Source organism: Macaca thibetana, chromosome 14 (assembly GCF_024542745.1).
Source record: "Macaca thibetana thibetana isolate TM-01 chromosome 14, ASM2454274v1, whole genome shotgun sequence".
Classification (NCBI taxonomy): domain Eukaryota; kingdom Metazoa; phylum Chordata; class Mammalia; order Primates; family Cercopithecidae; genus Macaca; species Macaca thibetana.
Genome location: NC_065591.1, coordinates 57,517,109 through 57,535,150, shown reverse-complemented (window position 1 = coordinate 57,535,150; position 18,042 = coordinate 57,517,109). Strand labels below are relative to the sequence as shown.

At 42.7% G+C, this 18,042-nt stretch overlaps 2 protein-coding genes across 2 annotated transcripts in view; both read left to right on the top strand.

The window, feature by feature from the left end:
* The window catches only part of RPL27A (ribosomal protein L27a), a 1,008,958-nt gene that overhangs the window by 292,353 nt on the left and 698,563 nt on the right, over nt 1-18,042 (top strand). The window lies entirely within an intron of this gene.
* Nucleotides 8,648-18,005, top strand: EIF3F (eukaryotic translation initiation factor 3 subunit F). Its single transcript, XM_050756292.1, has 8 exons — nt 8,648-9,245; nt 13,475-13,545; nt 13,778-13,857; nt 14,583-14,720; nt 16,272-16,363; nt 16,819-16,955; nt 17,091-17,204; nt 17,779-18,005. Exons 1-8 carry the CDS (start codon nt 8,825-8,827, stop codon nt 17,854-17,856), a joined length of 1,131 nt encoding a protein of 376 aa, XP_050612249.1. The 5' UTR covers nt 8,648-8,824; the 3' UTR covers nt 17,857-18,005.

Here is an 18,042-nt window from a genome sequence, read left to right as displayed (position 1 = left end):
AAAATTTTAACAATTCTAAGCATATAATAACCTAATTAGATTCAAAGTACTCAATATGTGGTAAAAAAAAAAATTGACAAAGTTACAGAGAGAAACTAACAACTCCATCATTACATTGAGAAGATACTAACCTTCCTCTCTCAATTGTTGCTAGGTCAAACAAATAAAAAAGATCAATTATATATAGGCTAAAGATCAGAATTAGCAAGCTTTACATAACAGACTTATAGAGTTCTGTGTCCTAAATTTAAATGATAAACATTCTTCTAAGGTACACCTGGACCACTTGATAACACACTTGGCTATAAAGTAAGACACAATTAATTTTTAAAAATAGGTATTGTATAGATATATTCTCTGAAAAAAAAACAAAATTAAATTGGAAGTTATTAATAAAAAGATAAAGAAAGATGAATTATAGCTTTTGTTTATGAATAGAAAACTGAGTATCACAAAAATATCAGTTCAGCTCAGTAAGTCTTTAGCGTCAATGCAATCTAATCCATCAGGTTTCACAAACTTATCCTAAAATGTACAGGAAAGAGCAAAGGGTAAAGAATAACCAAGACTTTTTTTTTTTTTTTGAGACAGAGTCTCGCTCTGTCATCCAGGCTGGAGTGCAGTGGCACGATCTCAGCTCACTGCAAGCTCCTCCTCCCGGGTTCACGCCATTCTCCTGCCTCAGCCTCCTGAGTAGCTGGGACTACAGGCGCCCGCCACCACGCCTGGCTAATTTTTTGTATTTTTAGTACAGACGGGGTTTCACTGTGTTAGCCAGGATGGTCTCGATCTCCTGACCTTGTGATCCACCCTACTTGGCCTCCGAAAGTGTTGGGATTACAGGTGTGAGCCACCGCCCAGCCTAACCAAAATACTTGAAGAAAAAGATGGCAGACAAAAGGGAGAGGCTGCCCTGGATATATTCTAAAACTAAAGTAATTAAGATAACATAATATTGGACCTGCTCTACCGGGTTTCAAAACTAATTCTAAAACTAGAGATGGCGACACATTCTGAGATATTGCTAGATAATTTTGTTGATGTGTGAACATCATAGAGTACTTTCGCAAACCTAGATGGTATAGCCTACCACACACCTAGACTTTATGGCATAGCCTATTGCTGCCACGCTACAAACCTGTACGGCATATTACTGTACTGAATACTGCAGGCAATTATAACACAATGGTATTTGTGTACCTAAACATAGAAAAGGTACAATAAAAACATGGTATAAAAGTTTTTTTAAATGGTGCAAATGTATAGGGCATTTACCATGAATGAAGCTTGCAGGACTGGAAGTTGCTCAGGGTGAGTCAGTGAGTGAGTGGTAAGTGAATGTAAAGGCCTGGGACATTATTGTATGCTACTGTAGACTTTATAAACACTGGTCACTTAGGCCACACTATTTTTTTTTATTTTTTTCTTCAATAATAAATTAGGTTTTAGCTTACTATAACTTTTTTACTTTATAAACTTTTTAATAATTTTTTTAACTTTTTGACTCTTTCATAAAAACACCTAGCTTAAAACACACGATGTACAACTACACAAAAATATTTTCTTTATCTCCTTATTCAATAAGCTCTTTTCTATTTTTAAATTTTTAATTTTTTTTTAACTTTTTAAACTTTTTGGTTTAAGACACAAACACATTAACCTAGGCCTACTCAGGGTTAGGATCCTCAGTATCACTGCCTTCCACCTCCACATTCTGTCCCTCTGGAAGGTCTTCGGGGCAGTAACGTGCATGGAGCTGTCATCTCCTTGGATAACAATCCCATCTTCTGGAACACCTCCTGAAGGACCTGCCTGAGGCTGTTTTACAGTTAAATTTATTATATATAAGTAAAAGGCATATTCTGTAAAAAATAATGATAAAAAGTATAGTAGAGTAAATACATAAACTAGAAACATAGTTGTTTATTATTATTATTATCAAGTGTTATGTACTATACCTAACTGGATGTGCTATGCTTTTATGCAACTCACAGCACAGTACATTTGTTTACACTAGCATCACCACGAACATGTGAGTAATGTATTGCATCACGATGTTACCATGACTACAACACCACTGGGAAATAGGAATTTTTCAGCTCCAGTATAATCTTGTGGGACCACTGTCTATATGTGGTCCATCATTGACCTAAACATCACTATGTGGTGAACAATTGTATTTCTCTTTTAATGGCACAGTAGATGAATAGGGAAAGGAAGGACAATCCAAAAAACAGAATTTAAAAATCCCACATAGGTTGAAGGATTAAAACAATACTTTAAAAAACATCAAAAATATGTAGACAAAATGCCTGTCTCTGATATTCAAATAGGAAGAATTTCTTAAACCAGACTCAAAAAAGTCCTAGCCATAAGATAAAGTATTGATAAATTTAACTACATTAAAATTAAGATCTGTTCTTCAAAAGACACCTTAAGGAATGTGAAAGGAAAAGCTGAAAAGTTAGAGGACATATTTGTAACATTTATGACTGATAAGGGATTAGTATAAAAATATGTACTGAAGTCCTTTTTAAAAAAAATAAAGAATTCCCTCTCAAAAATAAATAATAAATAGAAAACAACTTACAGAACCTAGTAGAAAACAACCTAATAGTAAAGCATACAGAGAGATTTTTTAAATAGGATTCAAATATATATGGCCACTAAACATATGAAGAGATTTCAACCTAATTAGTAATCAGGAAAATGGAAATTAAACACACAAATAGATACCATTAACTATCCATCCATTTTTCCCAGTTGAGGGAAAAACTAAAACATGACAGTTTATTCATCAATGGGAACTTTTATATACTGTTAGAAAAACGTGTAAATTGGAACAGCCTTTTTGGAAAACAAGTTTGCGTTATCTTGTAAGTATGAATATTCACATATCTTACAACCCAGCTGTCTTAGTCTGTTCAGACCCACACATTGAAATGAGACACAAAATATCACTGACTGGGTGGTTTAAACAACAGAAGTTTATTTTCCCACAGTTCTGGAAGTTGGAAGTCTGACAGCAGGTAACAGCATGGTCAGGTTTGGTGAGGGCTCTGTTCCTGCCTTGCACATGGACACCTTCTCGTTGTGTCCTCACATGAGACACAGAGAAAGACTCTTTGTATAAGGCCACAGGCTTATTGGATTAGGGCCCCACTCTTAACAACCTCATTTAACCTTAATTACCTCCTAAGACCCTATCTCAGATATAGTCATATTGGGGGTTAGAACTCAACACAGAATTTTAAGGAGACAAAATTCAGCCCATACCACTGACTCCCAGGTGCCCAAGAACACATACATAAAAGGATGTTTAAAGCACCAATTTTCATAATATCAACAAATTTAAGCAAGCCACATGTCCACCAACAATAAAATAGAAAATAAATTTTGGTATACTTATACAAAATAACTGTCATACATCAGTGAAAATGAAGAATGAGCTGCAGTTCTATGCAACAACATGAATACACATCAGTAAGTTCAAAAGATTACAACTTTCAGTATGATATGCTTTATATTGAGCTCAAAAACTAGCAAAATTCAACAATGTATTGTTTAGTCATACATATATATTTGAAATAAAACTATCACTTTATGCAAATGATAGATACAAAATTCAGGTGAGTACTTATTTCTAAGGGTGGGGCAGTAAGGCAGTGAAATATTGGTGGTTATAACTCATATTGTCTCAAAAGCCAATTGTTAAATTTTTAGGACTTTTGAGAGCCCATTGTTAAACCACTGGTAGCTTGAAATCAGCTATGGTGGGAGTATTTACCCATGGAAATTGGCGAATACTGGAACCAAGAGGCTAGTTGTTAAACATTTACTAGCATACCACTGAATGTAAGCTGTTGCTAGTGTTCTAGTCCTTGGTTTGGGTAGTAGGTTCTGTTCATTATTTTTTAAATGAACAAGGGTTATAGTTCTTAGTTTAGTTAGTAATGTATGTTCATTATATCATTTAAAAAGAATGAATGAATGAAAACAAAGAGGTTCATGAGTGGACCCAAAAAGTGAGCATATTGCGAACCAAGGTGTATGATTGTTACAATTGTGTGCACCTATGGTAGGGAAAAAACAAAAAAAGCATTAAGTTCCTCCATCTGGGGGATATCAAGCGTCAAAAGAATCTCTACTGATAAATGAGGTTAGTATATACCTGGAAGGTACTATCCCACTCTCAGAGAGCAACACACCAGCTTCCAGGAACGAGAGGATGGGCCCATCCAGTCCCATGGAGGTGAGTCTCCTTGGCTCCCTCACCAAGCAAGCCTCTCAATGATCAAGCTCTAGGCCAGAAAAAGTGGATGGTATGACCCATGCGACAGGCACAGAAGGAGCTGGGGCCACACTATCAGCACCCACCATGTGGTCGTGGTTCTTGAGCCAAACTGGGTCCAGCCTCTAAAGTAGCTCAGGCAAGAGGGGTAGCTAACACCAGTAACTCACATTGTTTTCCGCCCCACCCTGGCATAAAGTCAAGGAGGTTGGCCAGGCGTGCTGCTGTTAGAATGGAAGGAACCTGAAGGGGAAGGAGTTAGGGATGGACTAAAGTTAGCAAGCCAGAGAAAGAAGCAGCACCGACTACCAAAACAAGGGAAAAGGAGGAAAGGCTAGAGGTGGGTGTAGAAATGAAGATGTGGAGGTCAGAAATCAGAGAGCTGAGAGAAGGGAATCTCATGTCAAGTCAGCCAGAATGACAGTGGTCTTGGGGATCCTGGCCCTTGGGAGCCCTGGAGACAGACAGATGCTACATGTGATAGGTCACCTGGTCAGGTTGGCTCCCTCAAAAGGGGTGTCGGACAGGGTGGCCAACTAGTTGGTGGGGCCAGGTTCCCTTGATAACATATACCATGCAGAAAGCAGGTCTGAAGTTTGAGGTCTGTGACGCTATTGCTTTCAAGCTGTGTGGCAGCGTTCCTTACCACCCCAGTCTGAAAGAGCCTCCAGGCAGAGGGGCCTTAATTGTGCTAAAGTCCACATCGAAAAGGAATGAGACTCACAAAGCCTAAGTAAGGTGCTCAGCTTCCTGTAAACAGCTGACATTGGCAGAGAGAAACTGTGGGAGGCAGCCCACAAGCCTGCCCATGCCAGGCCATCTGCAGAAGGATGGGGTGGCAGCATCACAGGGCATGGGCCAGCTCCGCCCCCTGAGGGAAGCCTTAGCAAGTCCCAATTGACACTTGCTGCAGAGTTGTGGTAGTGTGGGCTCCCCATGGTGGTCCCCCCACAGTTTAAGCTGTAGTTGAGCTCCTTTCATGCCAGATGGTCACTGAGGAGATGGGATAGATATATCAAACTACAGGTCCTAACTTTAATATGGCCCTGGCATATACGGCCCTGGTCTTTTCAGGCAGGACTGTCAATCATGTTGCCGGGACAACCAGGAACCCACATGTGATGGTTAATCCTATGGGTCAACTTGACTGGGCCACGGGGTGCCCAGACATTTAGTCAAATATTATTCTGGGATTGTGAGGGTATTTGGAGATGAGATTCACATTTGAATGAATAGACTGGGTAAAGCGATTGCCTTCCCTAAGAGTGGGTTCATCCAATCAGTTCAGAACCTGAATAGAACAAAAAGGCTGACACTCCTGTGAATAACAGAGACCTCCTCTTGCCTAACTGCTTCAAACTAGGACACAGGTCTTTTCCAGCTTTTTGACTTGAATGGAAACATCAGCTCTTCTTGGGCTCTCAAGCCTGTCAGCTTTCAGTCTGGAACTTATACCACTGGCTCTTCTGGGTCTCCAGATTGCTCACTGCAGATCTTGAGACTTCTTCCATAATTACAAAAGCCAATTCCTTATAATAAATCTCTTTCTATATATATCCTGTTGGTTTTGTTTTTCTGTAGAACCCTGACTAATACACTCATACAATACATTGCCCATCTACATGGGGACAGTCTATTTTCTCTCTTCCCATACCTCTGCCCTTTTCCTGATGAACCCAGGCCCCAGAGATCTCTCATCCAGCCACTGAAAAGCCGGCATTTGGGATATACGCACTCTCATCCTGGCCAGTCAGCATCCCAGAAAGACCACACCAACCATCTGTACTCTCCTGCTCCTGGGCTATGTTGCTGGAGAAAAATCACAAGAGCTGGCCAGATTCTCGAGCTCTCCAGGCTCAGTGGGTGCTCCCATAATTGATCAATGCCTTCAATAGCTCACTCTCAGACCCTCCTCCTAACACTGTCCATTCCCCCAAGGCTTATCCCTGCCCTTGCACTGCCGTTTGCGGCAAGATCACCTTGCCTCAACTTACCTGAGAAAAACGTCATTTGCAGGAGGTTCTGCAACTTCCCTCCTCTCCCCAACTCAATTTGTCTCTGCTTCTTCATCCATCTCCTTCTCCTTCCTCCCAGAGAGAAAGGTCTTTAAGACATTGGTATTGTTTCATGCGTCCGTGTGAAGAGACCACCAAACAGGCTTTGTGTGAGCAACATGGCTGTTTATTTCACCTGGGTGCAGGCGGGCTGAGTCCAAAAAGAGAGTCAGCAAAGGGTGGTGGATTATCATTAGTTCTTATAGGTTTTGGGATAGGTGGTGGGGTAAGAGCAATATTTTGGGGGCAGGGGGTAGATCTCACAAAGTACATTCTCAAGGGTGGGGAGAATTTTAAAGAACCTTCTTAAGGGTGGGGGAGATTACAAAGTACACTGATCAGTTAGGTTGGGGCAGAAACAAATCACAATGGTGGAATATCAGTTAAGGCTATTTTCACTTTTGTGGATCTTCAGTTGCTTCAGGTCATCTGGATGTATACATGCAGGTCACTGGGGATATGATGGCTTAGCTTGGGCTCAGAGGCCTGACAGATATAAAGGCAAAGTTCTTGAAGGCAAAGTGTCCACACCAACCCAGATCAACACATAGATAGGATGTCTCAAAGGTGTGCATGGTCAGTTAGAGGCAGCAACACTTCTTCAACTGGGTTCTGTCCTCTGGCCTTTTTCCCATGAGATGATCTCAGTGGACTGTCCTTGACTCAGGCACACCCCTACTAAGCACCCAGAAGGGAGGCCAGGCCCAGGGCAGTCTCTCCAGCGTGCCCTTCAGCCTGTGCAAGACCATCTAGGCTTCTCGATGTGGATCCACCTTTTGCCCTGTTTCATTAGATATTTTTTCACACTTGTACTTGTATATTTAATATTTCTCTCTCCTCTATATCGTTATCCTCAGTCTAAAATATACTTGAAACACTTCTATCCTAAACTGTCTGCCTCTCAATCCTGCTGTTTCCCTGGCTATTTCCTTAAATGTCCCCTTTCCTTCCCAGACAACTTCCTGAAAGAAAAGCTGGCACTTGCTGCTTTCAGCTTAGACTGGCCATTCTCTCACACCAGATTTCTAGTTTCTGTGCTCACCCCACCCTCAGTGCCACTGACGTTGCTCTACTAGGGTTGCTAAAAACTCCAGGTCATCAAATCCAAGAGTTACTTTTCAATCTTCTTCTGATTGGCTGTTCACCTGTGTTTTGGGGAACTAAAAGAAAGAATGCATGTCTACACAGAGTATTTACAGGGGAGCAGGATCATGTGAATTCTAATAATGGACGATTTCTCCAAGGATAAATCAGCTTTTGGGCATAGATCAGGGATAAGAAGTTCAACCTCACCTATCCACTTGCCAGCTGGACACTAGGACTTGACCTAATTAAGGGAGTCGATGGTTTTTTGTTTTTGGTTTTGTTTGTTTGTTTGTTTTTTGTTTTGTTTTGTCTTTACAGGCAGATGTTATCATCCCCATTATACCAAGAAGGAAATTGAGGCTCAGAAAAAAACTTGTGGATTGCCCCAAGTTACACAGTGGGTTACAGTCAGAGCTCCCTCCATCACACAGTGATAATAGCTTTGACTTAATAACTACCGTACATCAGGCATGTGCTGAGAGCTTTACAAGGCAGTACCTCATATAATCCTCTCCTAAAGTACAGACTAGTTTACACAACTTATACAACTCCACTTGAATGTCTAATGGACATCTCAAAGGTGACACATCCAGAAATGAAATCAGGATATTTTCCCTCAAACCTGCTCTACCTACAGCTTTTGCTATCTCAATTGATGGTGACTTCATCCTACTAATCGCTCAGTACAAAAAAAATATTGCAGTCCTCCATGACTCCTCTCTTTCACGCCTCATATACAATTTCTCAGGAAACCCTATTGAAACTACCTTCAAAATATATCCATAATCTTCCCACTTCTCAGAACTTCTACTGCTACCAGCCTGATCCCAGCCACCATCATCTCTCACTTAGATTACCTAGTGGCCTCCCAGCAGGTCTCCCTGCTTTTCCCTCTCTCACCTCCCTCTCCTCACCTCTCCCCATCCTCCAGACTATTCTCAAAGCAGCAGGAGAAATCCAGCTAAGTTCTCCTTCTCGCTCATTGCAGCCTCGAGCTCCTGGGCTCAAACGATCCTTCCTCTGCGATCCCCCAAAGTGCTGAGATTACAGGCGTGAGCCACGCCCGGCCTTAAAATCCTTTTTAAAGGCACTTTGACATCCATTATCTCATTTAAGTCTAAAACACGAATTTCGACCTTCGCGCTGCTTTCTGGTTCCACCTGGCGGCAGCTGCACAAAGTGTTTCTCTTCGAACGCCCTCCCAAGTTTATCCGGAACTATTAAGCCCACGACTTCCTCAGTGCTCCTCGGGCCAAAAGCAGAGAGCACAAATTCCGGAAGAAATTACCAACAGCGGGACCATTTCAGTTCTCCGGCAAGTATCACCAGTAACCAATAAGCAAAAAGCTCTAGCTCACGTGGTGTACTTCAGCCTATCAAGCTCCTGATATTCATGAACGCTGTCATTTCCGCTCCTGCCTCCTTCTTTCTCGACAAGATGGCCACACCGGTGGTATCAGCAAGTGGTCCTCCGGCCACGCCAGCCCCAGCCCCGGTGGCGGCACCAGCATCGGCCTCAGCCTCAGTCCCAGCGCCAACGCCAGCACCGGCTGCGGCTGCGGTTCCCGCTGCGGCTCCAGCCGCATCTTCAGACCCTGCGGCAGCAGCGGCTACAACTGCCGCTCCTGGCCAGGCCCCGGCGTCGGCGCAAGCTCCAGCGCAGACCCCAGCGCCCGCTCTGCCTGGTCCTGCTCTCCCAGGGCCCTTCCCCGGCGGCCGCGTGGTCAGGCTGCACCCAGTGATTTTGGCCTCCATTGTGGACAGCTACGAGAGACGCAATGAGGGTGCTGCCCGAGTTATCGGGACCCTGTTGGGTGAGTGGTCAGAGAAGTTAACATTCTTTTCTTTCTCCCGCTTCTCATTTCTCTCACTCCCTTGTCTCATTAATTCTTTAATTCCTGGCGTCCTACCGTCCTTTCCTCCCATCCCCATGACCTCTTAATCTATATCTCCATCCTGTCTTCTGCTATGACTTATCTTCTCAAGCACTTGCACCTCTCCTCTCTTCTCCTGCCGGATTGCCGTCACTTTGAGCGACAAGATACACAAAGAGTAGTTGTGTCATTTACTGAATATTTTATGCCAGTGGTTTACATTTTTTAATGTTCCCGACAGCAGTTTACGGCAAGTATGATGAGCCCCATCTGCCAGAGATGAGTTCACACGCCGAGTGGGAAGTCCGGAACCCTTGACTCCCTATCCCAGTGACCACGTATTTCTCCCTTATCCACTGACTAAATGTCATTGTTTTCCAGGTATTGACAGAGTTTTCTAACCAGTTGGCAAAGGAGTGGGGACGTTTGTAAAAAGGCATTCCTCCCAAGTTAACCGGTTTGGCTGGAACCCACTTGGGGTTTTATAGTATTCTGCTGTCCTAAAGGTCTGAGCCTGATCATTCCCTGTCCCTCGGTGTCCTCTAATGTTAGTACCTAATGTGAGAAACCCTGTTCCCCCATTTTCCATTTGGACGAAAAACAGTTGTATTATCTGTTTATATTTCTGCCCTTAACCTTCAGGTCGAAAAATGACCCATTCTCTTCCTGTGTTCCAAATTTGGGGAGTAGATATTTTATGTTAAAGTAGTTTGTAAAATGGAAAAGCACTAAAGAGGGACTGTTGATAATAAATTCCTTTCTGGAGACTATACTGGTCCCGTGAAATTCATATCCATTCCATCTTAGTGCCAGATTTTAAATAGCTTTGTGAATCCACTTTATTTACAAGCATCCTTTCTCTTTCATACTCTTGAACATGTACTAGTTCTTACACCATAGAAGACAATTGTATATTGCAAAGCAGACAAGATTTGTAAGCAGACTTCACAAAACATTCGCCATGTCACTTGGAGCAAATTGCCTGAAATCTGTTCTGTCAGGAACTATTTTAGACTTAGTCTTTGTGAGAGCTGAATTAAAAACTTCTGACTATGCTAGCACACATTAGGTACAGCTGTTAGTTGCAGTTCACCACATCAGGCCTGGACCACCCCAATGCTTACAGACACACATTCTCTCTCCTTTATCTTTGACAGTATAGCATTTTACAGAAACTTAAATTCATGTCTTCTGAACATTGCTTGTCTTTTCTCAGACCAAGCTTTTGCGTTTTCTTTGCCAGAATTGTTTTCCCTGCTGTCCTTCGTTTGTTTAAGCTTTACCTATCTTCCAGGTTCCCAGCAACAACATTAAGTGCCAGTCCTCCATCCCATACCCGGACCCTCACTCCATTCTTAACCTTACACAGCATGATGGTGTTCTGTAACTGTGCCCTACTCTGAGCTTCTGTAATAAATTATTTTTACATCACTGACCTGGCACTCAGCAGATACATACTTTTTTGGCTGCACTTCCTAATTTTCCAAGCTTGCTAGAGCTATTTAAAGAAACAATTCGTTACCCATGATTTATGCTTTAATGCCCCAAATATTCCAGTGATCCTATCAGACCAGGTATAATCTAATCTACATCCTCATATCCTCTTCCAGACTGGAATCGTGGTACAGTGCTATAGGTGTTATGGAGGCAGTACTTACAGAAGAATAAAGAATAGATTCTGCTTGCTATGAACTTATTTCCTTAGATATTCACAAAACATTTCATTTGTCTAAATGAAGTCATTGGTGCTTTTTTTGTACCATAAAACAGTTAGGAATTTAGAATTCAAAGTGTAATAAAGTGAACTCTCCTGTAACCTTAAAACTCAAGGTAGAAATATACTCTTAAATGCAAATAATTAGAATGTAATATAATAAATGTTCTAATAGAAGGGTGTCATGGTGGCATGGAAATACAGAAGACTTAACTGTTTCAGAAGGTTGGGGAAAAGTTCACAAAGAAGATGACGTTTGAGCTGGGCATTAAAGCAACTACAAGAAGTATAAAAAAGTGGTAAATCCACTATCTGAAACATTCAGTATTACAGGAATGTAGCTGACAGGAGGTAGAGCAGGAAATGAAGCTAGCAGAGGGCAGAGCCCTAAGAAGTATTAAATAATTACAAGTGAAAGTGCTGTGAAGGGAATTACCTGGATCCCTGAGAAGACAAAATGGAACTCTAACCTCATTTGAAGCTCTCTGGGGAAGCTCCTGAGCATTTCGGCTAACACTGAATAGGAATTAAAAATCACTCTGTAGTGAGTGAGTTGAGAGATAGGAAATAGAGTTGATAGGACTTGGTGTGATCAGAAGTGAGGGATTAGAAGAAAATATCAAGGATGACTTCTATATCTCTGGTTAAGTGTAGAAGAAGAAAGGGAAGGTAGGGGTTGACTTCAGTCTGGGTTGTATTTGTTTTGAGATGCCCAGTGAGCATTCTGGTGGAGTTGTCAAGTAGAAAATGGAATATAAAGGTCTGGAGTGCAAAAGAGATGTGGGCAAGTATGTCAGGTTAGGAATTATGTCATTGGAATATAGAAGGTAATTGAACCCATGAAATTGGATGAGATCACCTAAAGCAGGGATTGGCAAACTTTCTGTAAAGATCCAGACAGTAAATATTTTAGGCTTTGTGTGCAGTCTCTATCACAACTACTTAATTCTGCCTTTATAGCAAGAAAGCAGCCATAAAAAAAGTTGGCATGTAAACTCTATTCACCAAAAACATTTCTACATCAGGGCCTGGCCTAGAAAAGGAACATTGAGTAAAAAGACAAGAGAACAAAGACAAAACCCTAAAAACCTAAAAAGTCAGGAAGAAGTAGCCAACAAGGAAGATTAGAAAGGTAGGAAGAAAACTGGAAGGAAAGTTAAGATGGGAAGTAAGTGGTCAAGTCTGTTCAATGCTGATGAGAGGTCAAATAAGATAAAGGATATATGCACATTCGGTTTAGGGACATAGTTTCATTGAAAGGAGCAGAAACTATAGGGAGTTGGAATTAGAGAAACACTGGTAGATAAAGACAACACTGTAATTTCTGGTGGAGAGGGAAACCCTTGAATAGGTTTCAACCCCTTGGGAGGTTCCAATAGATTAGAAGAGAACAGAAAACTCAACCTAATGGTCTTAGGTCAAGAAACAAATGTAGTGGTAATAAAAAATTTAAAAAATTTTAAAAAGAAAGAAAGACAGCCTGGTCGCGGTGGCTCACACCTGTAATCCCAGCACTTTGGGAGGCTGAGGCAGGCAGATCACTTGAGGTCAGGTGGGCAGATCACTTGAGGTCAGGAGTTCAAGACCAGCCTGGCCAACATGGTGAAACCCCGTCTCTACTAAAAATACAAAAATTAGCTGGGTGTAGTGGCGCACACCTGTAGTCCCAGCTACTTGGGAAGCTGAGGCAGGAGAATCACTTGAACCCGGGAGGCAGAGGTTGCAGTGAGCCAAGATTGCACCACTGCACTCCAGCCTGGGCGATAGCAAGAGTTCGTCTCAGGAAAAAAAAAAAAAAAAAAAAAAATATATATATATATATATATATATATATATATACACACACACACACACACACACACACACACATTCCCATTTTATTTATATATATATAATGGGAATAAAGGTATCAGAACTAGAACAAAAGTTTGTGGTAAAAGACTGACATCTAAGGTTTGCAGATAGATTTCTGGATGATGATAAGGTTAAGACTGACCATGGGACCAGATGGCTAAAGGGAGATACAGATGAAGCTCCCGATGTCTCAGTGTCTGAAACGTGGCCGCTGTGTTAGCAGTCTATGTGGCCATTAAAATCTTCCAGGTACCTCTGCAGATTATATTACAGGGAGAAAGTCTAGAGGCTGAAAGACAAAGGCCATAGAGTGAAGGTCTGGAATAGGCTAGTAGTGGAGAGTAACAGGCAAAAGGAGACCTTGTAAAGGAAGAATATACCCTATTTGGTGATGATTAGAGGGATAAGCTGGTGATCACACCAGAGTTTCAGTTCCTGGAGAATTCTGGTCCCATTGATGCACCGGACTAAACTTGGAGCTAATGAGTTCAGTTAGGTGTTCATTGACATTGAAGAGATCATCAAAAGCATTTCAAAAGTAGTTGGAGGTTGTTGGGAGCCCTAGGATTGTATAACACATGAACGATTCTCTCTTTCACAGGAACTGTCGACAAGCACTCAGTGGAGGTCACCAATTGCTTTTCGGTGCCACACAATGAGTCAGAAGATGAAGTGAGTAGGAATCCAAGCTGTCCCTCTGTAGTTTTTAACTGTTCATTTGCTAGGCTCCCCTCACGGCCCCTCCCACACTCATAACTAGAGCTCCTGTAGCCAAGGAGCTTCTTCTCATTTGTACGTACTTCCTGGGCCTCTTCTGTTTATTGGGGGTGGCCTCTTGTCCTTTTTAACCAATTTTTCTTTGGACTTCTGGCTTCTTAGCTTACTTTCCTGCCTTCCCTGTTAGGTGGCTGTTGACATGGAATTTGCTAAGAACATGTATGAACTGCATAAAAAAGTTTCTCCAAATGAGCTCATCCTGGGCTGGTAAGTTGGGGAGGTGGGGGTTGGGGCTAATGGAAAATCTCTCCGTGATTGCCAGTATCTTTTGCTACTGGATTGGATCTTATCCTCTTCCTTTTGGAGACAAGAGTATTGCAAGTGTATTACTGACTGTGAGCAGTGGCTCAATGCCTGTAATCCCAGCTGGGAGGCTGAGGCAAGAGGATCACTTGAGCCCAGTAGTTCAAGATCAGCCTGAGCAAAATAATGAGACCCTGACTCTACAAATACATGTTTTAGAAACTTAGCCAGACATGATGACACACACCTATAGTCCTAGCTACTTAGGAGGCTAAGGCTAGAGAATCACTTGAGGCCAGGAATTTGAAGCTGCAGTGAGCTATAATCATGCCATGCCACTGCACTCCAGACTGAGTGACAGAGTGAGACCCTGTCTCTAAAAAACAAAAAAGGAAAGTGTGTTACCTGTAGGAACTGTGAATTCAGTGGGTTTTGCTGGTGGTTCTGATCCTGTGGGGCCAGGATATTTTGAATTACCTTGTAAGAGACTTGGAATTTTCAGCAGCACTAAGTCAGCCTTTGATTTTATTTGACATAGTTTTCAATGTATATATTGTTCTTGGCATTTGGTATCACTAGGTATCCCTACCATAGAGGTATTGGGTACCCTAAAGACACCCATGCCACTGTTGTGTTTGATGTTGATGTCACATATAGACATGAGTCTGCAACTGTGTTCCATTTCACAGGTACGCTACAGGCCATGACATCACAGAGCACTCTGTGCTCATCCATGAGTACTACAGCCGAGAGGCCCCCAACCCCATCCACCTCACTGTGGACACAAGTCTCCAGAACGGCCGCATGAGCATCAAAGCCTATGTCAGGTGACCACAGTCTTGGGCTACAAGGGCAGAAAACCATGCCTAGATGCCATCCCTCCCCCACCCCAAGCAAGGTTCATTCCTTCCGTGTGTAACTTGCTGTGTTCCTCTCTCTCAACAGTTATTCAAACGGTTTCACTCTGAAACAGAATCTGTTCCTATAATTTCTACCGCTGATCCTAGTTGTACTCCAGTTTCTACTCATTGCCCTTTTAAGTATTTGAGCAAGCTATCAAGTCATCTTTTGTAGAACCTAATTATCCATAGTCCCTACAGCCAGTCATCACATGGTATTTGAGCAAGCTATCAAGTCGTCTTTTGTAGAACCTGACTCCATAGTTCCTACAGCCAGTCATCATGTGGTATTCTTGTCATGATCCTTCACCACATTCATTACTTTTCTGAATTACCCATTAGTTTGTCATCGTCTGTAGAACTCAGCGCAGTACTCAGGGTAGTACGTATTAAAGGATGACTGTCCTTATTTTGAACACATTAATTAACCCAGGATTGAGTGCAGTTTTAATGACAGTGACATTACAGTGAACACATTGAGCTTGCAGGTGGTTAAAATGCCAGTTAAGGGGGATGTTGGGAAAGGCCCTGGTGGTGTGCTGAGGAAGCAGCTGTGGGAGTTGGAAGCAGCTGTGGGAGTTGGAAAGTCAGAGGGAAGGCAGCTGTTAGTGCATCTGTTAGGCTGTTGATTTCGTGCTGGTTCTGTGTCTGACACTGACAAAGCCAGTTAACTCTTACACAGTAAGACAAAGATGGTGGATGCCAAGTCTTTATGAGCCAGTTGGCATACCACTAAGCACTAGCCATTGCCTGACTTCTTAGCCTTCCCAAGTATTTCAGACTCCTCAAGATCCAGTATATATATATATATATATATATATGATCTATGTATGATCCAGCTGGATGGATGGATGGGTGGGTGGGTGGGTGGGTGGGTGGATGGATGGATGGATGGATGGATGGATGGATGGATAGATAGATAGATAGATAGATACGATAGATACGATAGATACGATAGATACGATAGATAGAGAGTTGACATAGTAAAGTATAGATCCAGGTATATAATTGACATAGTAAAAACAATACCTTTAGTGAGATTACTTATAGCACCCAATCTGATTTGGTGAGCAGGAGTTGGTTTCCTTTTTCAATGCTGATGAAGGGGTTGGTCCCAGAAAAGACTTGTCTCTGTCTCTTTTCCATGGTGGGCAGCTATATAGACAGCCAACTCCATGGGTAATTGAGTCCTGTCCTCTCATCACTGACACTGCACCGTGTGTGAAGTAATCCTCTAAAGGGACCAGGCCAGGTGCAAAGGTTGCGTCCCCTCTTACAGATCAAAGGTTTGGTATGTGGGACAAGCTAAGGGGAGAAAGTAACTTTTGCTCCCATGAGACCTCGGGTTCATTTGGTCCCACCCTTCCTATCTTAGAACCTTGGGAGCCATATTCCTGCTGTATCTGCATTCTCAGCCCAGAATAGACATGGAAACCCTCTCCCAAGGCCATCTGTTTACCTTGGCTTCTCCTTCCTCAGTACTTTAATGGGTGTCCCTGGGAGGACCATGGGAGTGATGTTCACACCTCTGACAGTGAAATACGCATACTATGACACTGAACGCATCGGAGGTGAGTAACCTTTCCATACTCTCTTGAGAGGTCATAGGCGTTTTCAGGGAAGGGGGCTGCTGTTCTGCAACAAGGATGGAGGCCTTGGGTGGTTTAAAAAGGGACTATTGATCTAAGGTTTGTGAAGACTAGAAGTTACAGTCATCTCTTGTATAAATGGGATTTAAGGAATTATTTGAGAAACTGTTAAAGGTGGGAAATTATCAGCACCAGAGGCCACATGACCATTCACATGAGATCAAAACCGGTGATGAGCATACCAGGTAAAAGGAGTTGAGCTCTGTTAGGAGGAAGAAAGGCTGATAAGGGCACAGCAGGGAGTGTGATTGAGCAGACTGTCTAAGGGGAGGTGGGAAACAGAGTTAGCAGGACTTTAAGGCCATCTCTTTCCTGGTGGGATGACTGAATTCTCTCTCTTACTGCCCACCACTGCCACTGCCACCCAACTTCCACAGTTGACCTGATCATGAAGACCTGCTTTAGCCCCAACAGAGTGATTGGACTCTCAAGTGACTTGCAGCAAGTAGGAGGGGCATCAGCTCGCATCCAGGATGCCCTGAGCACAGTATTGCAATATGCAGAGGATGTACTGGTGAGAGGGGAAAGAAAAAACAAAGGGGGAGGACATAGTTCTCCATCCTGGGATTACTGAGGCAGGTGCTGATGAAATGGTAGGGCGCAGTGGTTATAATTAACTGCCTCATTGAGTCTTTGTTTTGGTGCTCAGTCTGGAAAGGTGTCAGCTGACAATACTGTGGGCCGCTTCCTGATGAGCCTGGTTAACCAAGTACCCAAAATAGTTCCCGATGACTTCGAGACCATGCTCAACAGCAACATCAATGTGAGTGCCCTTCCTGAGCCCCTGCTTGCCTGGTTTCTTCCCCTACCTCAGCACATACACTCAAATGTGAAGAGTTGGGTGAGGTGGCCTGGAGTAGGATAGAGACAGGGCTTCACCTATAGCCCCATGGAAGTCCAGGTTGGGAGGAAGGAAGAGGTGTGGTATGCATGTTTGGAGACTTCTTCCTTCTCCCGTGATTACATTGTCTCATTTACTGCTGATGCTACTGTGACTTACTGTCTAAATTTGTGATAGAAAGAAACACTACAATTCAGAGGTTAAGGAAAATGCAATTACTTGTTTTCCCCATCTGAGTTCACGGACCCCCTATATTCCATCCATGGGTTTCAGCTAAGGCACCCCTAGACTGTAAGTGTCTCAGTGGAGATAAGAAAGTCTTCTCAAGCATTTCTTTTCTGTCGTCTACCTTTTTGACTTTTATTCGGTCTCTCCCAGCTGTCATTTATCCACAACTGTCCTCATACCTAGTGCCCACCATAGAGCCAGCCAGTGCCAGCCTTTTTGCTCCCTTTCCACCCAACCCCCGACTCGTTGTGTATTCTTTGTCTTCCAGGACCTGCTGATGGTGACCTACCTGGCCAACCTCACACAGTCACAGATTGCCCTCAATGAAAAACTTGTAAACCTGTGAATGGACCCCAAGCAGTACGCCTGCTGGTATAGGTCTTAAACCCAGGACTCAGAAGTGAAGGAGAAATGGGTTTTTTGTGGTCTTGAGTCACACTGAGACAGTCAACTGTGTGTGACTCTAATAAACATAGCCTACCTTTTGTAAATTAATTTCATCTTATGTGAGTTTATTGCCGGGTGGAAGGGA